Source organism: Lepidochelys kempii, chromosome 12 (genome assembly GCF_965140285.1).
Source record: "Lepidochelys kempii isolate rLepKem1 chromosome 12, rLepKem1.hap1, whole genome shotgun sequence".
NCBI lineage: Eukaryota > Metazoa > Chordata > Testudines > Cheloniidae > Lepidochelys > Lepidochelys kempii.
The window spans coordinates 23191271-23215391 of NC_136391.1; the positions used below are offsets into that span (position 1 = coordinate 23191271).

A 24121-nucleotide genomic window follows, 5' to 3' on the forward strand; every position below is an offset into this window, starting at 1 on the left:
ACAATAAAAGATTGTGTAAGAGAGAAAAATATGTATTCCATTAAGACCTTGTCTAGATTACAACTTACTTCGGTATACTTTACGTCACGCAGAGAGGTGAATGATCCATACCCCTGAGCGACGTAAGTTATACCGACCAAAGCACCGGTATAGACAGTGCTATGTCAGCGGGAGAGCTTCGCCTGCCAACGTAGCTACCTCCTTTCATGGGAGGGGGAGTAATTAAGCCAATGGGAGAGCTCTCTCCCGTCAGTTTAGAGCGTCTCCACTACAAGTGCTACGGTAGCACAGCCTTAACAGTGCAGCTGCACCAGTGTAAGTGCTGTAGTGTACATGTAGCCTAAGACTTCACTGTGTTAGCCCAGTCCTAGCCTCTTCGCCCTTCAGTCTAGCTCTTATCCTTCTGTCTACACAGCTGCTTTCCCCATTATCCACACGCACACCTTTATTCATATCAACTGTCGTCTAGATTCTCTCTGTCCTCACCCATTCAGTTCTGTAAACCCAGCCTACTTACCTTTCAGCTCAGAGCTCTGTTTATAGGTTTTTGGCTTCCTTCAGCTTAACCCTTTCCCTTACCCACTCCCCAGCCAGTATCTATAAATAAATAAAACGCACATACGCACAAACTCTCAGACTACTCCAGAATGACTTCCCCACCTTTCTGCTAACACCCCCAACCAGGATCAGGAACACTTCCTGTCCATCCTTTAGCTCAATCTCTTCACTTCCTAACAACCTCTGTGCACCTAAGAGTCATCCTCTCCCTCATTTGAGAACACTCTCTCCCCGGACTTAGAAACCCACTTCCTTCCTCCATCAGACCCAGAAAAACACTTCCTAAGACCATTAAATCTCCTCCCCACTCTTCCTTACCACCCTCACAGTGTTCCCCAGCTCAGCTTCCCACCCTTTCCTGCTCCAGAATCTCTCCCCCCCGCCCCCCCGCATTATTGCTTGGCCTGAAGGAGGAAGAGCAGAGAATTCCATATCCCATGTCTGTCTGAATTAATCCCATAGAGGCCTGTATTATTGCTCGTTCTGCTGCCTGAAACCCATAGTTAGGACACTTTGTAGCAGGTTTTATGGCAACCTGTAATATACAGCCATATTATAGCTACTAGTGTTTTATCATTTGGATACTATTAGTGGAGCTTAGCTCCACCAGCTTCTAATAATCAGCCACACATGGCTAATATTATTCATATTTCGTCTGATAACCTTTGAATTTTACTTTGACACCACAATATGAAACTTTCAAACAACACAGAGATTGGACTAATCTGAAGTCAGATAGACCAGGGGTTCTCAAACCTTTCCACAGCATGGATCACACTATGGTAGATAATGGACACCTGCCCAGCCATTCACAATCCCATAATATTCCTATGACCGCTACCATGATTGCTTACATGGAAATGTCATATTAAAGTGGGGTTTTTAATTGTCTTTAAAGCAATCTAGAAACAAGAAGAACCAGCGCAATGAGATCAGTCAGCTCTCATCAGATCCTACCAAATGCTCTCTGAACCACAGTTTGAGATCCTCTGTGCTAGACTGAGAACAGACCATCTCGCATCATCCTGTGAGGAGGGCTGGAGGGAGGGTTTTAAAAAGTGAATAATTATTTATGGAGTGGCCTACATGGTAAACATAATTATACACCTACAACTAGATAATCAAATGTTGTGTCCCTAAAAATTGCTGTTTAGCCTCCAATTTTCTTCCTGTTTACCCATAAGTATTTTGTTATTCCAGGGCGTCAGTTCTATGCACATCATTGCAAGATACTTCAGCGCCTCTTAAAAGTGAGAGACGATTGGGCAAAGCTATATATGAGCGTTAGCCAAAAGGAGATTTATTTAAACTAGCCATTGAATTTGGAATAACTAGACTCTCTAGAATGATGAACATAAACCTGAGCAGTTTAAGCCTCTGCTCTTAAGCCTCAAATGATGAGTTAATAAACTGTGTGTCGTGAAGTTTGCTCTGTGGAAATCTTGAAGATCAGAAACTGAAAACCTTAAAACCTGAAATCCTGTGTGCTCATGTTAAAGATTCCATGGCAATTTTCACTTGTCCAAAATGTCTTCCATCCATTGTTCTGCCATGTGTTTTGTACTGCTGCCAACTCAAGAGTTGGCTGCACTTTGATGTATGTGTACTCTTGTACTTTGAGATGAAGGGTGCAACAGAAATCTGTGTGTGTGTGTGTTCCAAAATAACTTCTATGGATAACTGTCACCCTGGTTAGGAAACAATAGAGGAGTAAAATTCACAACAATAAAATTGAAGGAAACAGGGAATTTCTTGTTACTTGACACTGGTGACATGGGCAGGGTGGATTGATTTAAATCAGCCTCAATTTAAATCATGGATCTTAATGGCTTTTTCATTTGTATTTCATTTATTTTCTAAAAATGGTGCATGTTTATTGGTTGATATAAATGTAGATTTACAACTAAATAGCATCTTTACAGTAAATTTGGTACATCTTTTTGCTACCAAGGACAGTACGCTATAACTGTGTTCATTTATTTAAGCAATTATATAGCTTAATATTTTCAGATTCTTATTTATTGTACATTTTTAGTATGTTAGAAAATGGTGAATGAAATTCTTATTTACTATAGAATTGACTTTTTGCTCATGATTAGTGTCAAGTTGCTTTAGGATGGTAATTAGAATGTAAACACAAAACAACAAAATTTATTTTTATTAAATGAAACAATCAGATATTTTGGATACATAAATTTCTTATCAAAATGTATTTCACATTTACAACTAAATGATTTGCTAAAGGAACAGAGGGATTAACTGTAGTCAGTGAATTAAACTGATTATTTCATGTCAGCCTGGGAACATTTTCAAATATGTCTACATTGAAAGTGACTTGAACTTAAGTTTCTGTTCGCCTAAGTCTCTTGAAGATGAGACAACAGCCTCCTAAGTTACTTAGGCTGTTTTCATACTGTTAAAACTACTAGATCTCATCCTCTCCCTCCTTGTTTTTTTTTATTGACTTGAAGAGAGGGACAAGTTTTCCTTCTTTTTCAACTCCCAGTCCATTTTGCAGCTTTGAATGAATTAGTCCAAATAAGAAAATATTTGTTGCCTGCAGAAGGAGCGACTGCAGTGAAAAGCTGGTTTAGTACTTCACCAAACTCTGATTCCAGGTGCTTAAAATAGTGACTCCCAGCAGTTCAGTGATGTCTGTCTTTAAATCATCATCAACAAACATGTACTGTGTGAATAGTTCACCTCTGTCTCTGACATTTATTTTGTTTGGCACGATTGATGGGAGATTATGAGATACTTTTGTCATAGCAGCAGTATCTTCTTGAGCAATTATGCATCTACCTTGGTACTTTGAGTTGAGAATATTGTAGAGAAAATTAAATGGAGTAAGTGCTTCAGCCATCTGCTTCTTTACTGCCTGCAATTTAACTTTGTTGTTGGGTATTTCTTTCTTTAATATCTCTTGAAGTTCTTTCCAAATTCCATCAGCAGCAGTTTGTCCAAGGCTACGGAAATAGGTTTCAGTGTATTCAGCATATCTTCTATATTTCTCTTTAGTCCAATTTCAGCTATGTTGTCTGTGATAGTTCCATCTGTTTTTGTCATGATTTTTCTTCACAAATTGACATCAGGAAAGGCCAGATCTTAATAAATAGTTCAAAGCAGTCAACCACTGAATTTCAGTTTATGTATTGGCAAAGAATTAGCTTGGATCCTACTGCTCTTTTCAGTAAACCTGAAGCAAAGGGGTTGTTATGGAAGTGTTTTGCAATTTCAACATTTTCCTTTATTCCTGGAGTTGTATTTAAGTCTTTGGCTAAAAGATGCATCATATAAGCACTGTGCCCATACGTTATAAGTTTCAGGTTCTCTTCATTATCATCTTCTAAATTTCTTCTCATCTGTGCTACATTTGCAGCATTGTGACAAAGCTATGCACTCGACACTTGAATTTTTGTTCACAGTTCGTTGTTATAACTTTCACTACTCCTACTTTTAAGTATTCTAATGTATGGGCATTTCCTGATATAGCAGTTGTTTCTGTAAGACAGACGAATACCATCATCTGTTGTCACACAAGAACATATTCCTAGATAATTGTGTATGTTGCTTCACCCATCTAGACTCATACTAACGAATTTCCTGTCAATGTTTTTTACACATTGTTCAATTTCCTTCTCAGACACTGCATCCAGCAATGTTTGATCCAGTAGGTGAAATATAGCCTCATCATAATGGGTGAACCATGTCAATGAAATGTTTGTTCTGAACAAGATGAAAACGAGAACTTGTTGCAGAAATGAACCAACCAATCTTTTCATCTATGGAGTCTTGCTGGAATTTGTTGGTCCTGATTATGAACTCATCTGTGGTTTTACTGGACGACAAACTTTTGATTTGTTTTGGGGGTTTTGTATAAGTAATTTACTGGCTGTTGTATGTTTAGTTGAAGCACTGCTGGTGGTAACAGCAGATGAATCTGAAGTTGTAGACTTTACAAATGATGAATCTTAATAACCCCTTATTTCTGAGATGTACCGTGAAACAAAATGATAAAAAGTCATTCATTGAGTGCTACTCAATGCACTGCTTTAAAACAAATAGATTGTAAATGAAAGATTACTCCTACAGCAGCTGTGTGTACCACTGTTTAAAATGATATAATTTATTATCAGCCTAGTTATGTAGGAATAATAATAAATCATAAGGATTATCTAAATCTATTTAAACCCTTATCTCTAGCAACCTACCAAACAGCTTGGGGGGGGAGGGGGGGAGAGATTTTAAAGGTTAAAATTCATATGTTCCTAATAAACTTTACTTTTTATTGCTCAGTATGATCCTAGGTGAAGATTTCCTGTTTTAAAAGTAATTTTAGAAGTCCAGCAGTAACAGTAAAAATGTAATAAATAGTCCCACAAACTAACATACCAAATATATTTTGAACATAAACATTTTGAAATTCTTAAGTAATCCGCCCAAAACGCAAATTTGTGACAATCTAAGATATAATTTACAAGCATAGTAAAATATGGTAGGTAGACCATAAGAATGGTGCAAAAATAAGTTTACTAACCAGCTGACCCAGATTATTGATACATGTCCATATCATCTTCAAAGTCACTGTTCTCTGAGAAGTATTTTTCATAATGTTTCATTCTGACTACCAGGCCTTTCACCTCTTTGTTGCACTGTTTACATTTGGCATATTTGTTTTTTACCCAGAGGTACAGGAATTTCTTCGAAAATATTCCCAAATAGGGTCTTTTTTTTTTTAAATGATGTGCAGCCATGGAAGTTTTTTTTCCAGTTCTCAGGTCTTGAAATCAACAATAGAGGCTGCACCCTGAAAAATGTTGTCCCTTCTTCTCACAGTGTTCTTGCTTTGACACCAGAGTTGCTTCTTTCTGGTTGCATGCTCTGTGCCTCTTCCTTTAGAGGATCAAGCCTTTAATACAGTAGATGGCCTATTGTGCCATAATTTGCAAAGCTTGACCTCAAAAGTCAGATGTTTTTCCCCTGATTCTTTCTTTTTATATAGAAAAGCAGCCTTTGACTCAATGTTTTGATAGCGGCTTATGGATTCAGCATATTTTTTTTTTATTTAAATGTTTTAAGAGTTTATAATAAGTTTAGGTCTTAACATATCTTGTATTAAATTCAGATTTCAATATAAACAATTTTTTTAAATTATAATTTAAATTAAAATGAATCATTTAAATTAAAATCTGATTTCTTTTTTTATTTTTTTTAAACCAATTTTTATCCACCCTGCTTGTGGTTTATGAAGAAGAACCTACTGAAGTCTCCTTTGAGCAGAAACTTGGCCTTGACGTACATTTGTAAGGTGGGGTATGTGAGAAATAGTGATTAGCATTCTGAGGAGACAAGGAAAGCTCCTGGGGAAAGGCAGAATGGATAAATGTATAGGTAAATATTGCAGTCCTCGTGATTAAATCTATTGTTTCATAGGATTCAGCTTTAGCGAGGACAAACTTGTGAGAGCCTCTTTGACCTGCTTGCTTTTGTGAAGGTGAATATTTCTGGAGAAACCTTAATACCAGATATGCAGTGATTTAAGATCAAACTTATTCCCATATACTGATCTAGAGTTTCTGTATACTAAGTGGTATTGTATACACATTGAGTTTATTTTGAATGTGTTCTCACTTTCATTTTAAACCATTTTGTCCAAGTGGTTTTGGGTGTTTGTGTTGTTTCAAGCAGCCTGTTGTCCAAGCAGAGAGAACACAAAATATCCAGGGTCTGTTTTGTCCTGTCAGCATACTGAATTAGTCTTTAAGCTAAGTTAATGGTGGCGAATATAGATTTCTGTTTTTTTTCTTTGGCAGGGTTGTCTGTTAGGGACAAATTAGAAATGGTTGTCTCTGTGACAGGATTCCCCCCAGGGTGCAGCCTGGGACTGTTGGACCGCTTAACTTTGTCCAGCCTGGGCTGTCTCTCACAGTGCCTTGCTAGTGACCAGCAGCAAACCCCTCCAGGTGCTGTTATCACTCAGCACAACCGCATGTGGAGCCCCACACCCAGCTTGCTTGCATGAATGCTCCCAGAGCCACTCATGAATCACACAGAGAAAGGCACCAGACCCAAATCCCCCCAGCACTGTACCTCAGGAATATACCGTCTTGCACTGCTCAAGATGGGCAGTACAGATTTATTAATTGGTTCACCACTTCAGCAATGGAAAGTGGTTATACACCAGCCTTTGCAAAACCTGAGATTTGCCACACACTTCATACAAAATCACTGATAAAGACAAACAGGTAAATGAATGTATTGACTATAAAAAAAGATAGATTTTAAGTGATAGGCAAAAAGTCAGAGTTAGTTACCAAAATAAAATAAAATATAAGCATGCAGTCTAAACTCTCAACCCTATTAGACTGGGCAACATCTAGATTAAGCACTTTCTCACCCCACTGGATAGTGCAGTCCTTAATACACAGATTTGTTCCTTAAACCTTGGCCAATCTCCTCTGTTGGAGTCTTGTCTTCTTCTCAGTGTTTTAGGGTGTGTCTTCACTACCAATGTTAAAGCACTGCTGCGGCAGCGCTTTAACGTGGTTGTGGCACTAGCAATGTAAAAAAAAAAACCCACCCCCACGAGGGGAGTAGTCTACACTGCCACTTTACAGCACTGAAATTCGCATCGCTCAGAGGGGGTTTTTTCACATCCTGAGCGAGAAAGTTTCAGCGCTGTAAAGTGGCAAGGTAGACAAGGCCTTAGGGCATGTTTACACTTTCCATTTAAAGTGGAAAAAGTCCGTTTTTTGGTCAAAAACCATGGGAGCATCTACACGTGCCAATGACTTTTTGCAGTGAAACTCAGAAGTTTCACGAGAGGCACACAGCTCTTACCAAAAGTGATGCTTTTGCAGTGATGTGCAAGTGAAGACACGTTCTTGCTGTTTACACAGCTTTTAGCCTCTGGAGGATATCCCACAGTGCCTAGATGACCACTCTGACCAACAGCTGTGCTGCCAGGTAAACAGACATCCACCCCTACCTCTGTAAAGCCCCAGGAACTTTGAAACTCCCCTTCCTCTTTTCTTGGCAAGTGTTCACTTATTTGGCCAGGTGACAATGCGTCCTCCACAGAACAAACGATCCCCTGCTTGGAGCAATGCTGAGCTATTGGAGCTGATCAGTGTTTGGGGGAGAGGAGGCTGTGCAGGGACCCAGGATGCACCGCGATCACCCCTCCTCTCCCCTCCCCTCTCCCCCCCCCCCCCCCGGCTTCCCACAAGACCCGTTGTCAAACTGGAGAGAGCTGCACTGTGGGACAGCTGCCCTAGAGTGCTGCTCTCATCAGCGATGGAAGTGCTGCTCATGTAAACACACTCTGATGCCTGAGGAATTAAGTGAGTACACAAACCAGCGCTTTACTTTCACGGGACCGGTGAAACTTAAAATGCAAAAACTCTGCAAGTGTAGACATATCCTTAGTTGCTTGCAGCATAGGTGGGGGCAGGAGAAAAGGCCAAGCCTGGACCCCCTGTGTTCAGTTTTATATCCTCATTCCATGTGCTTGTAGAACACAAGTCCAGGCATGTCTGGGGGGCATTGCTGAGTCTTCAGGCAAAATTGAGCAATCCCCTTGGTGTGGCCTCATGCAGGTAAGTCATTGCAGCTCCCTTGCTGGACAATGGCTGTTGATGAGTTGTTTCACACCCTGCCCGGGCATTGGTTACTTTCCTTGCTGTTGCTTCTGGGAAGCTAATATCTGGCTGATTTCCCAATTTACAACATGTGTGAGTGACAACCATACAACACAATTCTCATAACTTCACATGCATTAATGATATACATATATGGATAGAGAAATTACTTTCAGTAGATTGTGACCTTCCCCTCATACCTTGCAAGGCATGCTTTATACGTAATATCACAATTATATACTGATGAGGAATATGGGAGGTTACAGGGTGCTCTCCCAAGGTACAGAATGTCAGTCTCATGGCAAGATTTAAATTGCTTCTGCCTCTTGAGCTTTGAAAGGTGGCCACTCAACGCTCATTACATTATATTTTTTTTAAAGCGCTACATATCGTATGTAACTCTGAAACCTGTAATTCAAGAGAAGCTACTCAGTCTTTAGAAGTTGGCTAACCACTGTTCCCTTTTTTCTGTTGTATGGTATGTCTAGGTGTTAGTCCTTGTTGTATTATTTTAAGTTACAAAACAAAAATGATGTAATTGGAGTAATTATTTACTTGGTAACTGTCAAACCAGCAACAGTTAGGGCCTGATCCTGAGGTGTGTGTGTAAGTCCCATTGACTTGAATAGGAAATGAGGAGGCAAATCATACCTTCTGTTCCTGGCCAGATAAGTACTTTGTAATTGCATAGAAAACATTCTGGATTGTTTACTGGTTGTCTTTGAAATGATCATGCAGGTGACATGACTTTCATGCCTTATGTAGTAATAAATATTCTAATTATAGGTTGTTTTTAAAAAAAAGTTATAAAAGTTATAAAATAAGTAAAGAGTGCTGTGTATCTACAATATTTGATCTGCAATATCTTGTTTTTTAAGAAATAGCTAAAATTCCTGAAAATTACATACAGATAGTATTTTAGTTGAGTTGAATGGCTTTAGTAAGAGATGCTTTAATCTGCTATCTATAGGAAGGTTGGTCCATTTTTACCTGCAGTATTTTGGTATTTATGTACATTGTGCAGTGGCCATAAATCTAGGTTTGAGGTGTCTAGGATGTTTTTGTTTTCACTGAGGGATATTTTGACTTTTAAATTAAACGTTCAATAACAAAACTAATATGTAAGCAGTGCAGCGTGTCAACTTTTTCCATGGGCACCCAATTGCAGCCCTGTTGATCTCCTCTCCAGTTTCTATTTTTTTAAAAAAGAGATATCTAATGATCTGGAGCTTAAGGTTTCTTAATAAGCAAAAGATAATATGTAAGTGACATGGGAAGGTGTGGATGCCTTAATATAGGGAGTTAGGAGAATTTGTAGGCTTGAAGCACAAGATCATCTCATGAACATGACATACAACACCTGTAAAATGCAAGCTTTTGCCTTGATCTAACATAGCCTGGCACTTACCCTTGGGATAGACATGGTGTATCTGAGCCCCTTTTAGAGTTTGTGAAACTCATTGATTTCAGTGGAGTTTCACAGGATGGAAATCTGGGTAGAATTTGGCCTCGTGAAAAATGGCTATTACACTGACATTTTTATGCTGAAAATCTTACACAGTCTGATACACAGAAATAATAATAATAATAAATATCTAGACTTGTGTAAACTATTATTAGTCTTACCCACAGTTTTTCAGAAATATCCTGTTGCTACCTCTTGAAGCTTTAATTTGTGAAATAATACTGGTGGTCAACTATCAAGGTGTTGGGAATCACTCACTTGTTGTTGTTTCTTCAGATGTCGAGTATGTGACTTCGCCACAACAAATATGAATAGTTTGAAATGTCATATGAGGCGCCACCCACAGGAGCACCAGGCAGTGCAGCTAATGGAACAGTACAAGTATGTAACAGTTATGAGTTGGCAAAAGCCGTAGTAGTGTGATTTTGTTACCTTATGAAACAAAGTGGAGTTCAGATTCATTGCTTTCTCTGTAGTCTAAGTAAAAAATAGCGTAGGTAGATAGTCATGAATTATTTTTTCTCCCTGTCTTATTCTGTATTTCCAGTTGATTAACACTTGTACGAAAGCAAAAAGTATTGGAGCTAATTTGGTATTCTTAGTGTCTCCATGTGAGACAGAACCTGGAGTTGCATTGTGTTATCCTAGAAAAGAACATGAGTGTCACTAGTCTCTTACGTTTGTGTATATTTCATAAATAAGTGCCATTAGTAGTCTGCCCCCACATGCTACGTCAGAGGTGGGCAAACTATGGCCCGCAGGACCATCCTGCCCGGCCCCTGAGTTCCTGGCCGGGGAGACTAGCCCCTGGCCCCTCCCGTGCAGCCACGCCGCCATGCGGGCAGTGCTCTGGGTGGCAGGGCTGGCTCCGGCCGGGCAGTGTGGCTGCCAGACATGCCGCTCTGCGTGGCATGGTAAGGGGGCCAGGGGGTTGGATAAGGGGCAGGGGGTCCCGAGGGGCAGTCAGTAAGCAGGGGGTTGTTGGATGGGGTTGGGGGGGTGTCAGGGGATGGGGAACAGAGGGGGTTGGATAGGTGTGGGAGTCCCGGAGGGCCTGTCAGGGGTGTGGATAGGGGTTGGGGCAGTCAGGGGACAGGGAGCAGGGCGGTTGGATGGGGGTGGGGTCCTGGGCGGGGGCAGTTAGGATCAGGGGGTCTCAGGAGAGGGCAGTCAGGGGACAAGGAGTGGAGGGGGGTTGGATGGCTCAGGGGTTCTGAGGGGAGCAGTCGGGGGCGAGAAGTGGGAGGGGGTCAGATGGGGGTGGGGGCCAGGCTGTTTGGGGGGCACAGCCTTCCCTACCTGGCCCTCCATACAGTTTTGCAGCCCTGTTGTGGCCCTCGGGGCAAAAAGTTTGCCCACCCCTGTAGTACATACTGAGAAACAGTTATGAAAAACGAAATTCTAATACTTCAGCATGGCTACCCAGTGCTAACTTGCAACAAGGAGTTGAAAACCTATGATGAAAGCAAAAATGCAAAGAAACTAAACAAGTCATACTGCAAGACTGGGCAAGCAACCAGGGCCATTGGGATAAATCACATGCATACAAAAGTTGTGGTCTCAAGGGAAAAATCTAAATTCTTCACAACTACAAAATGTAAACTAAACCTCCCCACTATGCTCCTTTCCAGAGTGCTTTCTAGTAGCACTAGATACCATGCATGCTGCAGCCACACACTACACCAGGGGTCTCAAACTCAAATGACCACGAGGGCCACTTGAGGACTAGTACATTGGCCCGAGGGCCCGCATCACTGACGCCCCCCACCTGCTGCCCCGGCCCCGCCCCCACTCCACCCTTTCCATGAGGCCCCACCCCTGCCCTGCCTCTTCCCACCACTTTCCTGCCCCCATTCCAACCCCTTCTCTGAAATCCCCACCCCAACTCCGTCTCCCCTCCGCCCCTCAGGGATGTAAGAGGGGTGTGGCGTGTGGCAGGGGGTCAGGGCAGGGGGTCAGGGTGCGGTAGGGGGCTCAGGGAGGGGGTTCAGCTGCAGGAGGGACTTGGGGGGCTATGGGGAGCTGGCGGGCTGCAGAAAATAACCCCGCAGGCCTGCTCTACACTCTGTAGGAAAGCATTCTGCAGTCATCTAGGATTACTGAAAACTTCCACACCTCTGGCCTCCATGTCCCTGATGATCCACTTCATCAAAGGCTGTGAGAAAATTTCCACAGTATGTCAATTTAGGACATTATTTAACAGTAACATTTAATCAATCAGCACAGGTTAAGCCAGTAGGGCGCAAATTAAACTGAATTCTGTATAGGGTTATCCTAGGCACCTGGCTGTGCCTCCCCTAACCAGCCCTCCATCAATTTCCGAAACCCGATGCGGCCCTCAGGCCAAAAAGTTTGCCTGCCACTGGCCTGGAGTCTTCAGAACTAAAGATTAATTTTTAATTAAATATTGTCATGTGATGAAGTCTCCAGGAATACATCTGTATGATGATTTGTTATAGAAATAGGGAAACTGATCTCCACATACTCCACTCCTTGTCCCCTGACTGCCCTCTCCTGAGACCCCCTGATCCTAACTGCCCCCGCCCAGGACCCCACCCCCATCCAACCGCCCTGCTCCCTGTCCCCTGACTGCCCCAACCCCTATCCACACCCCTGACAGGCCCTCCAGGACTCCCACACCTATCCAACCCCCTCTGTTCCCCGTTCCCTGTCACCCCCCCAACCCCATCCAACCACCCCCTGCTTACTGACTGCCCCTGGGGACCCCCTGCCCCTTATCCAACCCCCTGGCCCCCTTACCATGCCACATACATACTAGACACAACTGCAGAATGACCTAGGTTCCATCAGCTATGTCTTACATAGAACCACAAGATGAATGCATACTGCAAAAATTAAGTACTCTTTATTGTCTTTTGCTAAAAGTGTAATGTAAAAATACATTCTGTAAAACAGCGTCCAAGAACAGCAAACTCATTTTACTTCTATTTCTTTCCTCACATTATACTTTATAGATTTCCTATGGGATTATGTTGTGCAATATGCTCATATATTGACCCATGGATGAATAGTACAGACAGTGATCCTGGAAGTTGCTGAGCACCTTCAGCTTTGATTTGAAATGAATGATAGCTGAAGGTACTGAGCCCCTAGTAGCATTAATCCCATAGTGTTATATAATCCTGAAAGCAAAAATGTGATGCTTAGTGACTGAGCTAGGAGTCTGCTCTTTAAACCATAAGTATTTAAAAATAAGTATTGAACTGTCACTTCAGTTAGTTTGTACTATCAAACCTGAATAAGGAAAGGGTTCTGCAGTAAAATAGTATATTAGCATGTAATTAGAGACACAAGGTGGGTGAGGTAATACCTTTTATCGGACAAACTTCTGTTTGGTGAAAGAGAGAAGCTTTCCAGCTACACAGAGCTCGTATTGAGGTCTGGGAAAATACTCAGTGTCACAGCTAAACACTAGGTGGAACAGGTTTCAGAGTAACAGCTGTGTTAGTCTGTATCCACAAAAAGAAAAGGAGGACTTGTGTTACCTTAGAAATGAACAAATTTATTCGAGCATAAGCTTTTGTGAGCTACAGCTCACTTCATCGGATGCATTCAGTGGAAAATACAGTGGGGAGATTTATATACACAGAGAACATGAAACAATGGGTGTTACCATACACACTGTAAGGAGAGTGATCAGGTAAGGTGAGCTATTACCAGCAGGAGAGTGGGCGGGGGGGGGGGGGGGCAGGACCTTTTGTAGTGTAATCAAGGTGGGCCATTTCTAGCAGTTGACAAGAACATCTGGGGAACAGCCGGAGGGGGAGGGATAGTTTTACTTTGTGTAATGACCCATCCACTCCCAGTCTTTATTCAAGCCTAAATTAATTGTATCCAGTTTGCAAATTAATTCCAATTCAGCAGTATCTCCTTGGAGTCTGATTTTGAAATTGTTTTGTTGAAGAATATATATGCCATCATGTGCCAGCAATGCGCTCTGCCATGTACATTGGCCAAACTGGACAGTCTCTACGTAAAAGAATAAATGGACACAAATCAGACGTCAAGAATTATAACATTCAAAAACCAGTCGGAGAACACTTCAATCTCTTTGGTCACTCGATTGCAGACCTAAAAGTGGCAATTCTTCAACAAAAAAACTTCAAAACCAGACTCCAAGGAGAGACTGCTGAATTGGAATTAATTTGCAAACTGGATACAATTAATTTAGGCTTGAATAAAGATTGGGAGTGGATGGGTCATAGCACAAAGTAAAACTATTTCCCCCTCTATGCCCCCCCCGGTTGTTCCCCAGATGTTCTCGTCAACTGCTGGAAATGGCCGACCTTGATTATCACTACAAAAGGTTTCAGAGTCACAGCCGTGTTAGTCTGTATTCGCAAAAAGAAAAGGAGTACTTGTGGCACCTTAGAGACTAACCAATTTATTTGAGCATAAGCTTTCGTGAGCTACAGCTCACTTCATTGGATGCATATTGTGGAAAGTATAGAAGATCTTTTTATACACACAAAGCATGAAAAAATGGGTGTTTACCACTACAAAAGGTTTTCTCTCCCCCCACCCCACTCTCCTGCTGGTAATAGTGTATCCAAAGTGATCACTCTCCTTACAATGTGTATGATAATCAAGGTGGGCCATTTCCAGCACAAATCCAGGGTTTAACAAGAACGTCTGAAGGGGGGGGGGGTAGGAAAAAACAAGGGGAAATAGGTTACCTTGCCTAATGACTTAGCCACTCCCAGTCTCTATTATCAAGTCATTAGGCAAGGTAACCTATTTCCCCTTGTTTTTTCCTACCCCCCCCTTCAGACGTTCTTGTTAAACCCTGGATTTGTGCTGGAAATGGCCCACCTTGATTATCATACACATTGTAAGGAGAGTTTTCAGAGTAGCAGCCGTGTTAGTCTGTATTCGCAAAAAGAAAAGGAGTACTTGTGGCATCTTAGAGACTAACCAATTTATTTGAGCATAAGTTTTCGTGAGCTACAGCTCACTTCATCGGATGCATACCGTGGAAACTGCAGCAGACTTTATATATACACAGAGAATATGAAACAATACCTCCTCCTACCCCACTGTCCTGCTGGTAATAGCTTATCTAAAGTGATCATCAAGTGGGCCATTTCCAGCACAAATCCAGGTTTTCTCACCCTCCACCCCCCCACACAAATTCACTCTCCTGCTGGTGATAGCCCATCCAAAGTGACAACTCTTTACACAATGTGCATGACAATCAAGTTGGGCTATTTCCTGCACAAATCCAGGTTTTCTCACATCCCCCCCACCCCCATACACACACAAACTCACTCTCCTGCTGGTAATAGCTCATCCAAACTGACCACTCTCCAAGTTTAAATCCAAGTTAAACCAGAACATCTGGGGTGGGGGAGGGGGTAGGAAAAAACAAGAGGACACAGGCTACCTTGCATAATGACTTAGCCACTCCCAGTCTCTATTTAAGCCTAAATTAATAGTATCCAATTTGCAAATGAATTCCAATTCAGCAGTTTCTCGCTGGAGTCTGGATTTGAAGTTTTTTTGTTTTAAGATAGCGACCTTCATGTCTGTGATTGCGTGACCAGAGAGATTGAAGTGTTCTCCAACTGGTTTATGAATGTTATAATTCTTGACATCTGATTTGTGTCCATTTATTCTTTTACGTAGAGACTGTCCAGTTTGACCAATGTACATGGCAGAGGGGCATTGCTGGCATATGATGGCATATATCACATTGGTGGATGTGCAGGTGAACGAGCCTCTGATAGTGTGGCTGATGTTATTAGGCCCTGTGATGGTGTCCCCTGAATAGATATGTGGACACAGTTGGCAACGGGCTTTGTTGCAAGGATAAGTTCCTGGGTTAGTGGTTCTGTTGTGTGGTATGTGGTTGTTGGTGAGTATTTGCTTCAGGTTGCGGGGCTGTCTGTAGGCAAGGACTGGCCTGTCTCCCAAGATTTGTGAGAGTGCTGGGTCATCCTTTAGGATAGGTTGTAGATCCTTAATAATGCGTTAGAGGGGTTTTAGTTGGGGGCTGAAGGTGACGGCTAGTGGCGTTCTATTTTCTTTGTTAGGCCTGTCCTGTAGTAGGTAACTTCTGGGAACTCTTCTGGCTCTATCAATCTATCTGTTTCTTTACTTCTGCAGGTGGGTATTGTAGTTGTAAGAAAGCTTGACAGAGATCTTGTAGGTGTTTGTCTCTGTCTGAGGGGTTGGAGCAAATGCAGTTGTATCGCAGAGCTTGGCTGTAGACGATGGATCGTGTGGTGTGGTCAGGGTGAAAGCTGGAGGCATGCAGGTAGGAATAGCGGTCAGTAGGTTTCCGGTATAGGGTGGTGTTTATGTGACCATTGTTTATTAGCACTGTAGTGTCCAGGAAGTGGATCTCTTGTGTGGACTGGACCAGGCTGAGGTTGGTGGTGGGATGGAAATTGTTGAAATCATGGTGGAATTCCTCAAGGGCTTCTTTTCCATGGGTCCAGATGATGAAGATGTCATCAATATAGCGCAAGTAGAGTAGGGGCTTTAGGGGACGAGAGCTGAGGAAGCGTTGTTCTAAATCAGCCATAAAAATGTTGGCATACTGTGGGGCCATGCGGGTACCCATTTATTGTAAGGAGAGTGATCACTTTAGATAAGCTATTACCAGCAGGAGAGTGGGTTTGGGGGGGGAGAAAACCTGGATTTGTGCTGGAAATGGCCCAACTTGATTATCATACACATTGTAAGGAGAGTGATCACTTTACATAAGCTATTACCAGCAGGAGAGTGGGGTGGGGGGAGAGAGAACCTTTTGTAGTGGTAAACACCCATTTTTTCATGCTTTGTGTGTATAAAAAGATCTTCTATACTTTCCACAGTATGCATCCGATGAAGTGAGCTGTAGCTCAGGAAAGCTTATGCTCAAATAAATGTGTTAGTCTCTAAGGTGCCACAAATACTCCTTTTCTTTTTACTAGGTGGAACAGATTATTTAGCATAAGTAATTAACATATATATACCCGACTCCTCCTCATTCAAGGTGAAGTGGCCCGTTAACCTTGAATGGTCTCTTACAATATGTGTTTACTTATGCTAAATAATCTGTTCCACCTTGTAGTTTTAGCTGTGACACTCAGTACTTTTTCCAGACCTGAAGAAGAGCTCTGTGTAGCTGGAAAGCTCCTCTCTTTCACCAAACAGAAGTTCTTCTGATAAAAGTTATTACCTCACCCACCCTGTGTCTCTAATATCCTGGTATCAACATGGGTATAACAATGTTGCAGACATATAATTAAAGACTGTTGTAATGCATGTGCATGTGGGGTGGAGTTGTGATTGGGTGGGCATCTTTACCTTTTGTTCCTGATTCAACTTTGCAAAATTAAACAAACATTCTTTTAGCTATACTTTACTGATTTAAGAGGAAAGTTGGGATTTTAAAGGTGTGCATTCGTTTTTATTTATTAAAATGGAAGGATTGTGATGTAGCAAAGTTTTCATTCAGACTGAGACATCCATTGACTCTAATTTGAGAAGCCCACTTGTCTGAGAAGGATTAAAGTTAAACAAAACAACCCCTGTTCCCCCCGTAGAATTGTACATTTCCTGATATATAATAGAGATAGTGATGCTAAAAAACGTGGTCTGCCCTGTGGAGCAGGCCTTCCTTGCCACATGCATGTAGTGTACTATATATCTTCATATAACCTTTCAAATTAGGAGTTCTCCACAGTATTCTGTGGAGGAGCGGTAGGTAGAATTTCCTTTCTTTTGTCTTCTGGTTAGTGGAAATTGCAGCCATTGCAAGTTCAGGCTGCTGCATTTGGGGCTTGATCTTGCTGCTATTAAAGTCAATGGCAAAACTCCCATTGACTTGTGTGGTGCAGTATCAGGGTTTCCAGGTGTTATACTAATAGCAAATATTTTTTGCTCTGAAAATTAAAGTTTTTCAACAGGTGGTAGCCATTTTACAAATCCATCATAATATAACTTGAGATGACATTGGGCTAGTTGGACAGAAAAATTTGGCTGTTGTTGAAGGGTGATGGGATTGTGACTGAAGTAGATTCTTAACTGTAGCTGAGAGTACAACTACTTGAGGTTGGAATTCTAACAAAATGTGAAAATGCCAGTTTCTGATCATAATCAAATTCAGCATACTATCTACAGGTTTCAGAGTAGCAGCCGTGTGAGTCTGTATTCGCAAAAAGAAAAGGAGTACTTGTGGCACCTTAGAGACTAACAAATTTATTTGAGCATAAGCTTTCGTGAGCAACAGCTCACTTCATCGGATGCAGTGAGCTGTAGCTCACAAAAGCTTATGCTCATAAGCTGTTGCTCACAAAAGCTTATGCTCAAATAAATTTGTTAGTCTCTAAGGTGCCTCAAGTACTCCTTTTCTTTTAGCATACTATCTAATTATGGATTACTGAGAGCTTCTCAAATGCTAGAGGCACCTAGCCCTCAGCCCCTGTGCTTCACAACTTGCTAGTGATGGATGCCCCAAAATCACATATCCTTTTGTCTGTTACGTAGGTTGAGTGTTGATGAATTTATATCTTAAAATTACTTTAACCGTAAAACTTCTAAAATTCTTTACTCTTCATTTTCATTTATGGAAAAGTCCCATTGTATTTAATTGGGATTAAGCCAATATGTTTCTATAGACATGGAGTAGGATTCTATACAAATTTATCTAAAAGCGTACTTAGGATCTCATTCAATGAAACTTTCTCAAAGGTTTTTGAATCATCCAGCTGAATTCCATAATACATAATATGATATGTTTGAATATGATTGGACATTCCAAAAACATTTACATTATGGTTTTGTTAGACTTTTTCATGAGGGTTTTCAGTAATCTTAAATTGTAACTAGTGTTGAGAAGGGAGGAGTTAATGGAATAATGAAGAAGCGAGAAAAGAAAATATTGCAGTGTCACCTTTGTTACAAATTCCCAGGTCTTCCTTCATTTACCAACCTTTGCTATTTATATACTTTTGTTCTTACAAAATGTAATTAGGGATGGTATAAAAATGTCTGCTGTGTGAATTAAATATCAATTAGGAATACAAACTAAATTTAATGGAGAAGCAAGTTATTGTACATGCACAGTAGTTCAAAATATCATAAGATAATCTAAATTTATTACCTAATAACACACTGAATTTCATTTCTAAAATGGAAGGTAAGTTGAAGTGATCAGAACTAGTGCATTTTTGTAGTATTCAAATAGTTTTTTTTATAAATGGCCAAACTGACAGTGGCATTCTACATTTTTTGTTTTGATTTGCTTTTTTTAATTCAATTTGGTTTAAATAATTTTTAGATACTGAGATGTTGCATGTGAAGTTTTATTCTGAAACACATTTACTTGGCCAGGGTATAAACTTAAAACAAGGAAGGGTTGACATGCTTTATTTATAGTGGCATTAAATTATTATGATATACTGGAATTGCTGCAACATGGAGAAATTTCTCTTTGACCACATGTTAGGAGAGAAGGGGAATTAGTTCTCTGCTGTATTATCTCATTTGACCTGTTTAAGAAAATTTAGTAAAAAAGTGAGGTATTTGACTTCACTTCAAATACCTTCTCTTACGCTCATTGTTTTTCAGATGTTCTCTTTGTGGATATGTATGCAGCCACCCTCCTTCTCTGAAGTCCCATATGTGGAAACATGCAAGTGACCAAAATTATAATTATGAACAAGTGAACAAGGCTATTAATGATGCAATTTCACAAAGCGGCAGGTGTGTATGTATGAAACTTCCTTACAAACTAGAATCCTTTAATCTAGACTTTTGAAAGCATCCAACCTTGACCCAAGATAAACTACAATCTGCAAATTTAAACAAACAAACAAAAAACCTGACTTTTTTAAAAAAAAAATTTTTTTTTTCTTATTTTTTAGGTTTCAAGGGCAGCTCCCTGGAAAGACGCTATTAGAAAGCACGGATGAAAGTTTAGTACCTGTTCTAGGGAGTTCAGAGAACTTGGTGTCATTTTCAGAGTCCATTAATCAGACTACTAATGAAATTTCAGGTTCTAATGAAAATCAAAAACTTAATCCAACAATTAATACCTCATGCAATTTAGAAAAGAACTCCAGTCAGCCTCATCTTGGCACAGAATACTGTGTTCTACTCTTCTGCTGTTGTATTTGTGGTTTTGAGTCCACCAACAAAGAAAATCTGTTGGATCATATGAAAGAACATGAGGGTGAAATCATAAACATCATTCTAAATAAGGACCACAATGCAACTCAAAACTCCAACTAGATGAAACTATCAGCTAAAAAGAAGAGGATTTCCTAAAATGTTTTTTTTCTATCTTTGCTAATGTTGCCTGAGATACTTGCTCAAGAGAGGAAATGCAAGTGAAATTTACTGATTTCCCAATCTGAGTCTTTGTTACAATTACAGGCATAATTTAATTAGCTAAAACCATTAAATCTCCTTTTTGGGGAAACTGTGGAATGATCCATCTAACCCTTTATCCTTCACTGTGATGCCAAGAGTCTGGATTTCTCAATGCCTGGTGTTAATCCAAAGTGCATTAGCGCAATAAGAAATTCAAACTCAGGAGCTAAACAAGGTATTAGCTCAATTCAAAAGGCGCTTTTTTGGGGGGGCCTTGAAAGTATTTAGTTAAGGATGTCGAACTCATTTCAGGCAAATATTGGTTTTTCCTTCAATGCAAAGGACAGTAGGCCAAATACAGGTTATGAATTAATGCTCACCTAAAATTTACTGTTTGATTCTGAGGGGTAGATGGTGGGGTGCTCCTAATTTATTTTTAAGGCCTTACTCTTTCCAGCTCAGCTTTTCTGAATACGCAATACTGGATGTTACTCCTTCAGTCACTAATCCAAAGTGCTGATTCAAGGCAGCAGAAGCTGTGTGGCCTGAATGCAGTAGGTATCTTGCCAATTATTTGGCTAGATCCTAAGTAAATACAAGATCTTATTTTAGACATGTTAAATTCATATGTAAACATGACCCACTGTTTAAGGTCTTTCTTTAAAATATTCAGCCAAACCTCTAAAAGCAAGTGGCTCATGATATAAATTGGCATTTTAACTAGAGACTTTTTCATGTCAATATATGAGTGCCATAATCTTGGGGTGGGAACAGGCAAGCACCAAAAATGTAATTGACAAAGGGGCAGATTTTTCAAGGTATTTAGGCCCTAAAGATGTAGATAGGCGCCTAGTGGGATTTTCAAAAGCACTCTGTGCATAGCCACTTTTGAAAATTGCACTAGGTGCCTACCTACATCTTTAGGTCCCTAAATACCTAGAAAAGTCAGGCTCTCACACTGTCTGTTGAAATAATTACTCAAAAGGTATGCTAATCTTTTCTCATAAAATGCTTCAAATTTCACAAGAGAATTTAGCAAAAATAATTTCTAAGTAAAAATTGACTTGCTTTGTGGAAACAACCTTTCCTCCATTGCACCAAAATAGAAAGGAACAGGATCCATGATGGTTAGTAAACATTACTGATGCATGTGATAAGGATTCTCAAAGGGAACTTGGTAATTGCTGTGCGTTATTTTTAAAGCAACCCTTAGAAATTTCTCCCTTTTTAAAACCATTTTGCTTCTAAAATTATAATGCTGATCTTTCGTGTAATTTAAATGATGTACATCAGTTTACATATCAATGGGAATTTCAGTATGCAGGCTAATTGCCAGGAAACTCTGCCAAAATCACTTGTAAAGTTGGCCCCTAAAATTGTGTTTTAGTATATGCTTGCTACAAAAAAAGTGTAACATTTGAAAAGGAGCCCTTTAGCAGTCAGACTAAAACATTCTGGTGAACTTTGAAACATTCAATTCTGGTTTAAAGGTAGCTTCAAAACTGTAATTGCACTGAAGCCTGCCCAGTTCTTGGCATCTCAGTTTAGTTATGCCTGGGTTAGTCGCTCATTTGTTAAAAATGGTTAGTATACTATCGTTTTAAAGAGTGATGCAGAAAGTTTTTTGTATTTATTACCTATTTATACATTTTTTTTTAGCAGAAATAAGCTACAACTATGTAAACCTGAAAAGCTGGCATAGGAGTAGTGTACAGTCTTCATGGTGCTATTTCTGTGTTGATTTTCTAAGTTCTCCTATGGACAGTGAAGCTGGTCAAACAGGAAAGAAAGAGGATAGTTTTTTATATACAACTTTAATTTTAAGAAGCAACCCAGGGTATAAAGTCTGGATAAAGGGCAGAGTTGTATTTCAAGCTATACTGGTGATCTTTTAAAGTGGATTTGTTTTTAAACATTTTGAACTTTTTCTATCTTTAAATAGTCCTATTCATTTGGTTATAAATTAGGTTATGTACAAATGTCATTTTAAAAATTGATAAAGATTATCATCATACAGCCCATTACACTAATAGGTTTGACCTATCCATGAACTAAACATAGTACATTTCTCATGTTTTAAATAAAAATGTAAAGTAACTTCTGTATGTTTTACATTTTTTTCTAAAAATAGAATATACACAGGCCAATCAGAAGGGAATTTTTCATATTCATACAGGCTAATCTGACACTTTAAAAACATGATTATAATGAACAATTTCAATCACAGATGGAAAATATTTAATCAAGGTACTGGTGTTGTCTTAGTGACCAGTGTTGACACCAATATTATATCCTTAATATAGAATTCTGGTGTGTTTAAAAAAACCAGGAAATTATTGGGCATATTTTTAATATCTGAGATCATAGAGCACATTCTAACATTCCAGCTCCTTTTGTATTTACAGATCCCATTTATTGCAGTCATTTGAAAATCTGGTAAATACAAAGCTTTCAAAGAGTCCACGGTAATTTGAATTTTAAATTCCTGTTTTAAACTCATGGAAACTACACTGTGCCATGACCTTAACTTAATTTTTCCCCATAATGGATCATGCATTTTAAAGTTGTTACACTAATGGAAATATGTGAAGAACTTGGAGGCATGAGCTAGGAGAAAGATGGCACTGAGCCCAGATTTACAAAGTCAAACTTTTTATTAGTCATGTTTTTTCTGGGTGCAGTGTTCAAATATAATGCACAAAGACCCATTGTAATATATTGGAACTACTAACCAAGGTATAGCTATTTACAGCGTGTTCTTTACCATTTCATTATTTGTGCGAGTAATCTTTGGTTAACCATGTGTTGTTCTAAAGCAGTGGAGGGGGGGAAGCTTCTAAAATCTGACTAGGATAAATACTACAACTGCCAAGAAATAATTACTTGCTAGCCTGCAGAAAATAAACAATCTTCATAGAGAAAAATTCCTTATTGATTGTCCCCATGCTGCCATCGATTCACATTCAAAATTCCCCCTTGACTTAAACAGAAGCTATGAATGTGGAATGATTACAGAATCAGTTCCTAAAAGCAAGTATTCTGATCATACCACCTGCTTTGGAAAGTGCTGTGTGGTTAGTTTGTTTGCATGTTTTGGGTTTGTTTTAACAGCACTTTTCAGGGTTACACCATTTCAATCTTCCCATTCCTTTGAGCATTTACAAATATTTAGGATTCTACTGACACACAGAACTAGCAAATCATCATACTTGCAGTGCTATTTGTTTTTCTTTCAACTCTGCTCTAAGCAGATTTTATTCAGTGATATGGACTATAACTTAAAGCCTTTGTTCTAGATACCTACAATTCTGTTATGGAGGAAATTTCCATTTTCTACTAATGAAATAGCTGGGGATCTATAATCTTCCATTGTAGCTTTCTACTTTGTACTTGGCCTAGAAAGAGAGAGTGGGATTCAGCCAGAGTTACTGTATTCTCCTGTCCCAAGCACTTATTTAATCATTAAAATAAATTGTACAGTGAGTGCTCAAAGTATTGAGGAATAAAATATATTTAATAGAAATTTACATTTGCGTTTGATATTCATGGACATGAGTACATGTATTTTTTTAAGAAAAGGTATTATAACACTATGGCACTGCTTTTTATAGCCAAAGCATAAAAAAATTTAGAAGACTGACGTAAAGACTGCAGTTACTTTTGACACTGTATCTTATTAAAATAGAATGAATTGCATTTTATAAAACTATCCAGCACATTAAGCTGCATGCCTTAAGCTCTCTGTAGGATTGTGTTCCTGATCGAACAGATTGTCTGTTTGGAACTATGAAGCAAGTCTGTAGTTCTACTTTAACTACCTTCTGAAATACTGTACGTTAGAATAATTTATTTTGCTTTAAAGGAGTTTGTCATGTATTGACTTTAATATTGTATTTTGGTAATAAACTTTTTTGTTAAACACTTCTTAGTGTTCTGCTTTTATTTGTACAGTATGAGACAAGTATTTAATAGGGGGAAGCAAACTACACCTTTTGAAATGGGAAGCAAGTACCATTGTGCAAATCCAATCTGAGCACCCAAACAGAGATCATGATGCTTTATATAAGCAGAATGCCTTTCTTCTGTAGGGCACACAAAGCCATAATCTAAACATTAACGCATTAAAAACAAAAAT

General features: G+C 39.7%; 1 protein-coding gene across 6 annotated transcripts in view; it reads left to right on the forward strand.

Moving 5' to 3' along the window:
* The window catches only part of ZNF507 (zinc finger protein 507), a 51739-nt gene extending 27832 nt beyond the window's left edge, over nt 1-23907 (forward strand). For 2 of the 6 annotated variants that reach the window (XM_073307819.1, XM_073307818.1), the window contains 3 exons: nt 9940-10044; nt 19243-19377; nt 19539-23907. In XM_073307819.1, coding sequence (XP_073163920.1) covers nt 9940-10044; nt 19243-19377; nt 19539-19905 — 607 coding nt within the window. In that variant the 3' untranslated portion in view covers nt 19906-23907. Of the gene's footprint in view, nt 1-5991; nt 6053-9939; nt 10045-19242; nt 19378-19538 lie in introns of those variants that run through there. The other 4 variants (XR_012154497.1, XM_073307823.1, XM_073307824.1 and 1 more) reach the window with 4 other exon arrangements.
* Nucleotides 23908-24121: the final 214 nt, after the last annotated feature.